The sequence below is a fragment of the Ammodytes marinus genome (genome assembly GCF_949987685.1).
Source record: "Ammodytes marinus genome assembly, chromosome: 15".
Taxonomy (NCBI): Eukaryota; Metazoa; Chordata; class Actinopteri; order Uranoscopiformes; family Ammodytidae; genus Ammodytes; species Ammodytes marinus.
The window spans coordinates 18,829,018-18,840,363 of NC_137219.1; the positions used below are offsets into that span (position 1 = coordinate 18,829,018).

The following is an 11,346-nucleotide window of genomic DNA, read 5'->3' on the forward strand; positions in this document are numbered from 1 at the left end:
AGAAACATGGTCTGTGGTTTTTTGCACATCCCCCATTCATACGTTTGGGTATTACACCAAGTCATGAAAGAAGATAGCCTACTATTGTGCATGGTTGCTTCAAAGCCAAGGATGATGGAGCATGTGGTGACACATAACCCAGATGAGATCGATAGAGAGAACGAGTCCAAAAGACCAGTTTTAACCATGTAATAACCAATATTTCAGATGCTAATAAAATCTGATCTACAAGCGATATAGACATGTTAAGACTCTTTAATTGTGTGTTGTTTGTGCAAGAGAAACATTTACATGTTAAGGCATTTTGCTCTTATACTCCCAGATACATTCATATTACAGTTGCATGACCTGCATATATTGACAATAGTGCTGCTAGCTTTTTATATTTTACATTTAATATATTTTACACCCAAAGTTAAATATAAAAAAAAATAGAAATTCTACTTGCTGTTAGAATAGTATAAAGCTATCAAATCAACTGTTTAACTTCCCCTTAAACAGCCCACGGAGCGACAAAATACGCCCTGTCATTGTCCGTCCATATATAGTTTCCAATCCGTGCTCTCCAGGAATCTGGACACGGTAATGGAAAACAGAATGCATTAGGCATGGCCTCCTGGCTCCTGTCACTGCGGTGGCGAGGCCATGGAGATATTTTTGGTTTGTGAAGAAGAGGTGTTAAAAAATGCTGGAGTGCGACCTCCCATTTCCTTTGAGGATATTGATAGAGACATTACCACTGCGGACATCAGACATTGCTGAACATTTCCGTTATCTGGCTAGACTTGTGAACCCTTAAGATGAAGTCATGTCTACTTGCGATCACTTATCAGTGGATGCAACCAGTTCTACTAGAGGGTGGTCTGATGAGATACAATTATTGAGTTATTTGTTTTAGATGGACTGTTTTTCCTGGTTTCTGTCCTGTTAAATTGCTTCACAACCTCTCAGATTTATCTAACGACCCCTTGCCTGTGTCCCTTAGGTTGGGAGCCAATGATGTCTCCTGTCTGAAAAAATGTCCTCCTTTATTGCCTTCAGAGTACAATGTCTTCTATTCTGAGGTTATCTTCTTCTTTTTTCAATAACAGTCTTTCAGAAAAAAAACAGTGTTACCCTCCCTGACTGTTCTGCACATGTCTAATTTACAACACCACCAAATCATTGGGAAGATACTGAACATAACACCCAATCCATATCTATATTTACATTACAGTCTAGCTCTTTGGTCCTCATCTATCTTCCCTGATAAACACTGCCCTGTGCAAAGAACAGTCAACAGCAGAGCCGCCCAGCTCAAGGTGTGACCATATAAAGGGTGTGTGTCCGTCCCTACAGGTCTGCACATCGAGGCCTTCTCATGCATGGCAAGCCAGGGTGCACACCAAAGGAGTAAGTCATTGTCATTTTCGCTCAAGGCACCAGTCGCCGCCAAAAAAATTCTCCAAAGGAGGAAAAAAAAGCTAAATATTGTGCCAGGGACATCCTCCTACAGGGTTTAGTTTGTTTCTGTTTTAACAGAGTGAGAAGCGTCTGGAGTTGATGTTCATCTTGGTGAGGCCCAGGTGTTTGAGTGGAGTGGACAGAGCGAAGGCCGCCTTCATGGGGATGTCGCAGAGCAGGTCGGACTCCTCGCCGCACTCCTCCAGCTCGTAGGAGGCGTCGTCCAGCATGGCCTTGTGGCGGTCGCACACCTGCTCCACTTTGAGCCGGTTGATCTCCCCCCGCAGGCGGATCAGCTGACGGGCCAGCCGGTTGTCCTGGACCTGCATATCTCTCTGCGGAAAGGAGGGAGGAAGGGACGGAGGTTGATGACAGAAAAATATGTGAGAGTTTTGATGTAGTTGGCACTCATCCAATTTTTTTTTTTTTTTATCAAACAACTATGTAGAGAACTGACATGTGGAGAATTCAGGCTGAGACTGACTGTGAGAAAAAAAGACATCATATATTGTTTGGGGAGCTGTTGGTTCACCATGTGAGGCCATGCATGAAGTCTGTCCCCTTAAAGTTAGGTCAGGCGTTCATGCAGAGCAGATCACTGACACTTAAGCTATCTACCTGAGAGGAGGAAGTAAGGTGTCTTTTTCGCACACATGCAGATGGGGATCTTTGGATATCATTTTCAGTTTAACAGGGTACAGTTGTTGACTTTGTTATAAGCAGTGGTACTGAATTTGAATATGCAATACTAAGGATGAATCGTGCAGCAAATGTCTTGCATGTGTGGTATTATATTATGTTATTGTGTTTTGTTGATCTTTTTTCTCTGGAATTGGCTAGATCCTCCGATACAAACAAAAAGGAAATGCTCAGTGGTCATGACTCACCAGCTCGTTTCTCAGGAACTCCAAAGCATCATCCATAGAGTCAAAGCCACAGATGTTGCTCACAGTCACGTCAGAGTTGTCATTCGCGGGCATGGGGACGACTTGTTCCTCAGAGCCCGGACTCCCTTCTGCTGTCGCTTCTGGATCAATCTCTTTCCACGACCGACTCTGCACGCGCTCCTGCCACTCCAGATAGGACGGTCTGCGGGTCTGCAACTTCAGCTTCGCCGTGAGCGCCTTCAAGCTGTCCAGATCCTCCGCCTCCCCCTCGGAGGACTCCCCACCGAACTCTTTGAAATCCATCAGCGCAAATGGATGAACGCTGCTGCTGCTGCTGCAACTACTAGTCAAGCTCGCTTATTAGTGGTTCGGTTGCAGCAGGGCTGTTTAGAGCGCAACAGGTCCTGAGCTCCTTTATAGGGAGATAAGAGGCAGTGACCGCCCATCCCGCAGAGGCTGGATCGTTTAAAGGCTCTTAATTTTTTTCATTTTTTTTTTGTACACGAGAGGAGGAAGCAAAGTCCAGTCCAGGTGTCGCTGAGTCACGCATTGACATTGAAACACTGAAAAGTAGCTAAAGTTATTTTAAACTAAATAAAGTTAGAATTTAAATTCCAAGAATGTCTTTATCTTGTGGGCTTTACTTAAAATAAATAAATGTGATCTGAATTAAATAGTGAAAAGCAACACCACAACTTTAAGGTATAGGCTGCTTGAGCATCATGTTACTTTATACTTCAGATTCTTTACTCATTACTGGGTTATTATGAGGCCTATCTATAGCTACTCATGTAGCCTATTAATGCGTAAGGAGCATTTATGTTGTAGCTGGAGCTGTTTGTGTTTTGGTTGTAAAATCTGCAATCAACAAAGTGACCATTAACCAAGCTGTAAGAAAATAGCTGAGTAAAAAGTATTTCCATTTGAAATGTAGCGGAGCCGATCAATAATAATAAAACAAGAGAATACTCCAATAAAGAAACATCTAAATGCTACTTTAGCAAACATAAGTAAATGAAGGCCTACTTGGATCCAATCCACCTCTTCACTGCACTATATTTCAAAGGGAAATATTATAGGCCCTATTTCCCACATATGTCTTATATATGTCTTATATCTTATCTATAGCCTATAGCTAGTCTACTGGATACATGTTATACACAATACTCACTGAGTATCAAAATACGATGCATACAATAAAAATACCAACAGTGTAGGCCTAAAGGATGTAGTTAAATGAAGGAAGGCCTACCTCTTTTAGGCTACAGTCCTTTGTCCATCAGTAACACCAACACAAGTAGCCTACATAAAAAAGCATAGGCCTACATATAATAATATAATACTCTGAGAGGCAGCATTAAGCACATGAGTAACCTACTTTTACTTGCAATAGCCTGTTACCTACATTTTGGAGTAGGCTAAATAAACTAATCAATATAGAGCCTGTCGTGATTTAGAACAGCTCTTTGGCAATACTGACATCTAGTGGCCCTTTATTACACAGCAAGCCCATCACCGCTGCCTCTCTCAAGCCCCCCATACACACTACAGTGAAGGTACAAAACTTTTACCAGCAAAATGTTGCACATGTCGGGGTTGCTATATCTCCGGAAACGTCCACTTCCGTCTTCTGCGTCGCCTTGAGCGACAGCATCTCGCTCCAGAGCGGTCTCGTGCGCACACAGCCACCTGTGCGCGAGAGAGGGAGGTTAAGCCACATCACACCACCACTGCAGAGCCCGGCCATGCTTGCAACAAAATGAATCTATTTATAGGTTTCCTTATCGTCAAACAAACAAAGAGCGCCACTGCAGCCTAACCCAAAACAGAGCTAGACGAGAGCTCACTTAAATTTTCTCACAAGAAAGAGAGAGCCAAGGAGTGATTTACTGTGGTCGTGGCCACCTCTGAAGCAACAAGTCAAGCAGTTTTTTCTTCTGATGGAGTTCGCTGATCACATCAAGACGGCCAATGTGAAGGACGTCTGGCTCCGGCAGCCGCTGCACCCACCGAGCAGAGGCACCCTGTGCATCACCGGCCACCACCTGCTCTTCTCGGACAGGGGGGAGGGCAGCCCCGGGCAGGTTCTGCTGCTCCTCAGAAACATTGATGCGATTGAGAAAAGGTGAGTGACAGGTCACCACTGTGATCATGAACGTCTCAGGAAACAGTTTAGTCGAGAATTAAATAGTAAAGCACAGAGTCACTTCCACACTGCAAAAACAAAAACATTACACAATTCAATTAACAGCCTTCATGATTGATTTGATTTATTACAAATACTTAACACAGCACGTAATATTGGGGGTTTTGTATTTTCTATTACATAACCGTTACAAACTTGGCCATGTTCAAACAAATAACCACACTAACTCTCCACCGTGCCAGTGAATGCTCCATTGTTTCATTAATGTCTAATTCCATTATTCCTCACATCTTTTTTCCTTAACCAGTGTGGAAAACCTTTTGGCCTATTCCGGCCTCTTCTCTAGTGCAGGCCCCAGTGAAAGGTTGGACATCCTTTGTGCTGTGTGTGTCTGCTGCTGCTGTGCTGTGCATATGCCCACAGTGTTGTTGTAACAGGACATTTGCCAACAAGTTTAATTACAGCAACTCTGTTTTTGGCACCCCAAAGTGTTGCGTGTGTCGCTTGCTACTGACAACTTCTTTTTTTTTCTTACCTTCCCCCAAAAGCCACTTGTTATATTTTTGGTCAGCGATGGAGAGCAGGGGATGCACACACCCACCCACATTTGTCAGCAAGAGAAGACCCCTTCCCCATACACACACACACACAGCCCAGCTGACCGGGTTCACCTTCATTTTCTTGCTGCGTGTCAAACTTTCCGCACTGCTCTAGAGTCAAAACATTGGGGGTGTTGGGGGGAGGATGTGGACACAGAGGTATTGTTTACATTGTTTTGTGTGTACCAGGATATCAGGATCTTCGGGGACGTTAACCATCAAGTGTAAGGATCTGCGTGTGCTCCAGCTTGACATCCCCGGCATGGAGCAGTGTCTCAACATTGCGCGTTCCATTGAGGTATAATAAACAACCTGAAACATAGGGCACACATTTAGAAGGGTATCAACAATTCGTTGAGAAGGGACTGTAAATATGTTCTTTGAATACAGCATTTCTCTTAATTTCCTCCTTGCCCTGATCTGGGCTTTTACTATCTAATGAGTAATGACATTTTCTTTTTGTCTCTAGACCCTGTCCTGTCTGGACGATGTCTCGGAGATGTATCCTTTCTTTTACAGACCTTCGGATCTCAGCCTACCGGGCCAGTGGGGTCTCTCATCTCCGGAACAACACTACAGTCAAATGAAGGAGCTCGTAAGCAACATATAAATCTCTGTGTCTTATGAACCTGTGTCTGCTGTTAAGTAATGTCATCTTACGTGTATAAGACATGTATACATAGAGTCTTACTGGCAACTTTCCACAGCAGGGGTCCAACAACCGTATACGACAGAAAATGCCACGGAAACTGATTGCCTGGGTCGAGATTCAGGATATCCCTGTTGCTGAGCATTCGTTTGTTTTCCCCCTTAACTCCAGAATGTGCTGCACACAGCTTGAAATTCAGACATCTTCCTCTGGGAAATGGCATGTTACTATGGCGAGGTGTGGACCCGATGCTTTGCATATGTTTTAAGGGCCCAATCACACGTCTGAAGACCACAATATATGAGGCCTTATACGTTGTTTTTTAAACTGTACATAAAACAATGTGTAAAAAATGAATTCTTGGCTGGCGGCAGTGGCTCCCCGGAGACCTGTTGTTATTGTGAAGCTGCCAGGCAAACAATCTGAGAAAGATATTACGAAATATCCGGATTGTTAAGCTCTCTTTCCACTAAGTAACTTTCCTGGCTGTGTGGCTACATGTTTATTGCACAGGTATACTTACAATGCAGAAAAGCAACTGCATGTATCCGTGAGAATGGCGGAGATGGCGTTTTTGAAGGACGAAATGGAAATCAGTTTATCCAGTTAAAGGGTATTTTGCATTCCAGACGTGCTCAGCAGCGGATTTAAATGATGCAAGTCCAAAGATGGTGTTAGTTTTAGGAATTTTTCATTGGATATGAAGTGAGGACTGGATGTTGTGTGACAGGTGACACACAGGGGGTTGATAGACCGAGAAGGGTCTCGTACATTAGAGTGTACCAATTAATCTTACAACAAGTGTGTAGTTGACCAACAAGTAAAGGGTGTCGTGGAGTGTGTTGAATGGGACATTTTTGGCAAACCGGATAGCATAGTGGTAAAGAGTATCAAGTTTGGATAGATTGTTTTTCCAGGCAACCCTGTATATTGTGTGGCCATAATCTAGCATATGTACAGTAGAATAGACATTTGAATGAGGGGAAGTTTGGCAGAAGTGGCAAAAATGCAACAAATTTGGCCTTGACCTTTACACTGCAGCTTAGATCTGTGAATGGAGAAGGAAAGTGACGTTTTCTAGCCAGATGCCCCATTGTTTGGAGGTGTTGAGAGTAAGCTTGAGCTGAGAAAAAGTCAGTTGAACTTGGAAGTAAGCTATCCCGAAGTGTAGGGTGATAAACATGAATGTGCAGTTTACTGATTTTTTTTTTAACTTGATTTATGCGTGTTAAAGGTCACATTTCCAAACAACGACCACTTACTGTTTTTCATTCATTCATGCATTACTCGCGTGTCACTCTGACTAGCCTCTCCCTTCTATTTGCAGCACGATAGGTGGAGGCTGAGCACTGTGAACAGAGACTACTCAGTGTGTCCCTCTTACCCGTCGGCCGTCATCGTCCCCAAGAGCACGGATGACGACATGCTGAGGAAGGTGGCCAAGTTCAGACAGGGCGGGCGCTTCCCCGTGCTCTGCTACTACCACCGGAAGAACGGCATGGTGAGGGCCTTTCATGCTTATAAGCCTTCGATCCGTACGTGCAACTCAGAGATTCTAATCAAGGCAAGGTGACACTTTTTTTCGTTTAGGTAATTATGCGCAGCAGTCAGCCGCTGTCGGGAGCCAATAGGAAGCGCTGCAAGGAAGACGAGCAACTCCTCCAAGCTGTGATTGACGGCTCAGACAAAGGTTACATCATTGACACGCGCTCCAGTCAGCAGGCGCAGCATGCCCGGATGATGGGTGGAGGGTTCGAGTCCAAATCGTGCTATGGCAGCTGGAAAAGACTGCACAGACAGATGGAAAAGTGTGTGTGTGTGTGTGTGTGTGTGTGTGTGTGTGTGTGTGTGTGTGTGTGTGTGTGTGTGTGTGTGTGTGTGTGTGTGTGTGTGTGTGTGTGTGTGTGTGTGTGTGTGTGTGTGAGGCATGTTTAGTAGAAGAGGATGTTGTTTATACTGTTATCCTCATCTGGTCCTTCGCTCATTGTCTTCGTATGTGTGTGAAGGGGTAAAGCGCTGCAGGAGAGTTTCATTAAACTGGTGGAGGCCCGAGGTGATGAGTCCCATAATATGGACCGCTGGCTCAGTAAGCTCGAGAATTCAAAGTGGCTGTCCCACGTCCAGACTGCTCTGTCAACTGCAGGCCTGTTGGCAGAGTGCGTGGAGAGGTAAGAGCTACACCCTCACTGTGTGTGTGTCAGTGTGTGTTCCTGTGTGTGTCAGTGGTGGTGTTGCAGGTGGTTTATGAATGCAAACTGTGCCAGTAACCCTATTTATTAAAGTTAGTTCACCCACTTCACAATAGGATATTGGAAGCCATGGTTATAATGTCTGAATCATGTTCTGTATTTGTAATATGATTGTAATTGTAAGAAGCAAAACATTCTTCTTATTTTTTCTAAGAGAAATAAATCCACTTTTTCTCTTACATGAGGAACAGGACTGTTGTTTTGTTTTTCTTGTCCAGGGACGGTCATTCGGTTCTGGTTCATGGTTCTGAAGGGACGGACTCCACTTTGCTCATCAGCACTCTGGCTCAGCTCATCATGGACCCATGCTGCCGCACACTGGAGGGATTCCTGGCTCTGCTGGACAGGGAGTGGGTACAGGTGAGTGTATGTGTGTGAAGCAAAACTTGAAATGATTGCTGGTCTAATTTGAAAAGACTTTGTAAGAATTCTGTAGATTTATATAAAAAAAATACAAAACAAATACGACCTCAAAATTGATAGGCACACATATTGTACACATAGTAAGGTTAGCATAGGGTGGAATAATCTAAACAGTATGTCTCAATGTCTAGGTTAATGCTTCGTGTGAATTTAAGAATTGAAATCAAAATGAAAGTATACCATAAAACATGTCATACTCACAGTGAGAACATGAAGAATTCCGGTGCATTGAGCATTTGCAGTTTTGCTGCAGGGCGGTCCGCTGTTATTTCAAGCACAATCTCACATGTGGTTATGACCATATCTCTTGTTAAAAGGATATTGCTCCGCAGTCTACCCCCTAACAGGAAATGCTTTAAGAAAAAAGTCATATTCAGTCTGTTGGTCTGGTGTAGCTGTCAAGGATTATACAAAACTTGCTTTGCTTTTAAATGTTTCCCTTCTCCAACAACATTGTTATTATGGCATCATCCTTATATATCAATGGTATGTCTCCAAACATAAATAAATAGCTAAAACATTAGCTCAATCAATGTAATAGTAATACTTTTTACCCATGTTCAATTAAAACAGAAGATATTATCATATGGAGTAAAGTAGTTATTCATGCTTTAGTTACCCAACCCAGTTCTACAAGTTCATCAATACGGAGAGCAATTACAGATATTTCAACATGAGCTCCTTTAGATAATAGTATTCTGGCTGAAGAGTGAAAGAATGCAGCGTGTGGCCAGAATGCAAATAAGACGGGTGTGTGCATAGTTATATGAATAAGTGTTTGTTTTTATATCTCAAGGCAGGACACCCTTTCCAGCAGCGGTGTGCCCACTCAGCCTACTCCCATGCCCGTCTCCAGCAGGAGTCCCCTGTCTTCCTGCTGCTGCTTGACTGTGTGTGGCAGCTGTGGAGCCAGTTCCCCCTGGCCCTTGGATTCTCTGAAGCGCTGCTCCAGAGGCTAGCCACCGAGGCATACGCATCCAACTACGGCACCTTCCTGTGCAACAACCAGCAAGAGAGGTTGGTCATATACTGTACGTCTCTGCATAACTGTGGGCACTGATACCCTATCAACAGTGTCATTCATTCAAAGTGATCTACACTAAAAGGGCTGCACAATATATTGAGAAATGTATGGTTATTGCAGAAGTTGATATCCCGGTATAGTATACTGTACGTATCGCAAAGACTGCTTGAACTGTGGTAAATGATAGCCTATTTCATGCCATACATGCACGCATGTCAATAGCCTCGTTTGAGTAGGAGCCGTCTGGCTCAGACCTGCGCAATTATGACGCGCGTCTTGCTGAGCGCACAGCATTTTTGCAGCACTTTTGCTGTGCGCTCAGCAAGACGTGCATAATAATTGCGCGGGTCTGAGCAAGACGGCTCCTAGTCAAACGAGGCTATTATCTGCTCCCCTATCTAGACACTAGTGGCTGAGGTGGTAAAGTACATGTTGGTGGAAAAATAGCTCTTGCATTACATGATTACTTCATTGATTTGCATGAAGACCAGCAAGTGTCAGACAACAATGCCTACGCCGTGTATGCCACCAAACTGGGTGGACAGGGTTAGACTGAACTAATCTGCTTTGAATGCCTGGCCTGTTGTTAGGTGTTATACCACGAATAGGATACTTACGGTCTGGGGTGTATGTTGGCACTTGGCAGTGAACTAAAGGGAGTTAGACATTAACCCTATATATTGTACAGTATATAAAGAAATCATACAGAATGCAATACAGATTAACACTGTATATTTAAGTATTTCTTTAATTATCGCAAGTGATATCGTCATCACAATATTTAACAATGTTATCGCCTATCGCATGTTTTCCTGATGTAGTGCAGCACTAGTCTTTTCCATAACATCCAGTGTGTTAGTTACCCTCTGCCTCCCTCTCCCCTCTCCCCTCTCAGGTGTGCTCTAGGAGTAACGGAGAAGACTCACTGTTTGTTCCAGGTTCTGTTGAGGCCCAGGGAGAGAGATCACTACTGTAACCCCCTGTATGAGCCCACAGAGCTAGCCATCTGGCCCTCAGTCCACCCTCAGTCCCTGCAGCTCTGGAGGGGTAAGCTTTGATATATTTATTCAAACGTGATCTTGCCGTGCATTGGACCAGGGGTTTGTATCAGCCTCCAATGATGTGATTTTGTAATTAAATTGAAGTGTCTGTGCTGACTCAAGCCCATGTCCGATCCTTAGGCTTTTTTCTGAGGTGGACCCAACAGGCGCGGCACCTTGAAGACGCTCGGGAGGAAATAAGAAACATGGTCATACAGTGGGGGAAGCTGGCGCTCAGCTGATACCTTTTTTTCATACACGAATGAAGAAGGTCAGCCTGAACATGTGGAGCATGTTATAAGGAGGAATGTTACCAAAGTTCAATGTCTTTTCAATGTGGAATTGTTTATTCAAAATTCTTAACCTACTATGTTTTAATGTACAGTAAAATTTCTATTATTTTATAAAAATGTATTGTAAAAAACTGGATTGATCAAGCTGCCTTTTTTTACAACATGTGGAGCGTTAAAAAAGTATACAATATGTTCTCTTTACTTTGCATAATTTCAATTATTGTCTGGCATATACCGTATATTTACTCATAAATATGATCAATAGAGGAAGGCTATGTAACGGACACACCTCCCAGTCCTGTTAAGCTCAGCTAAACACCCTTTACAATATAAATCCCCGTGGACAGCAAGTCAGCATGTTTGAAACACATGCCGCTTTGCAAGCTGGAGACTGTAGTTTGTTTCAGTCAAAGCCATTAGCCCTGGTGATCATACAAAGAGGACAAGAACAACATAGCCCATGATGACTTTCTCTACCTGCTTATACAACCACTGGTTACTGGTTGAACTGAAACGGTGGCAAATGGGACGCTAATCTTTCAATTCTAACACCTTAATGCCTTGGAAACTGCCTTATCAACTCTTATTTTGTC

General features: G+C 43.6%; 2 protein-coding genes across 2 annotated transcripts; one reads left to right on the forward strand and one right to left on the reverse strand.

The window, feature by feature from the left end:
* Window positions 1–237: 237 nt before the first annotated feature.
* On the reverse strand, window positions 238–2,703 carry fam167b (family with sequence similarity 167 member B). Its single transcript, XM_080042784.1, has 2 exons — window positions 2,331–2,703; window positions 238–1,778 (listed from the first exon to the last, which is right to left on the reverse strand). The coding sequence occupies exons 1-2, from the start codon at window positions 2,631–2,633 to the stop codon at window positions 1,515–1,517; spliced, it is 567 nt and encodes a 188-aa protein (XP_079898910.1). The 5' UTR covers window positions 2,634–2,703; the 3' UTR covers window positions 238–1,514.
* A 1,225-nt stretch (window positions 2,704–3,928) lies between these two features.
* On the forward strand, window positions 3,929–10,804 carry LOC307261548 (myotubularin-related protein 9-like). Its single transcript, XM_080042117.1, has 11 exons — window positions 3,929–4,455; window positions 4,784–4,840; window positions 5,265–5,373; window positions 5,545–5,670; window positions 7,052–7,225; window positions 7,315–7,532; window positions 7,731–7,892; window positions 8,192–8,333; window positions 9,193–9,417; window positions 10,242–10,467; window positions 10,602–10,804. The coding sequence occupies exons 1-11, from the start codon at window positions 4,271–4,273 to the stop codon at window positions 10,700–10,702; spliced, it is 1,725 nt and encodes a 574-aa protein (XP_079898243.1). The 5' UTR covers window positions 3,929–4,270; the 3' UTR covers window positions 10,703–10,804.
* Window positions 10,805–11,346: the final 542 nt, after the last annotated feature.

Coding starts and splice junctions, on each gene's coding strand:
- fam167b (XM_080042784.1), bottom strand. CDS start 2,633: ATGGATTTCAAAGAGTTCGGTGGGGAGTCCTCCGAGGGGGAGGCGGAG. Junction 1,779..2,330: donor AGTTCCTGAGAAACGAGCTG/GTGAGTCATGAC, acceptor TCCTTTCCGCAG/AGAGATATGCAGGTCCAGGA.
- LOC307261548 (XM_080042117.1), top strand. CDS start 4,271: ATGGAGTTCGCTGATCACATCAAGACGGCCAATGTGAAGGACGTCTGG. Junction 7,533..7,730: donor CTGCACAGACAGATGGAAAA/GTGTGTGTGTGT, acceptor ATGTGTGTGAAG/GGGTAAAGCGCTGCAGGAGA. Junction 9,418..10,241: donor ACAACCAGCAAGAGAGGTTG/GTCATATACTGT, acceptor TTCCTGATGTAG/TGCAGCACTAGTCTTTTCCA.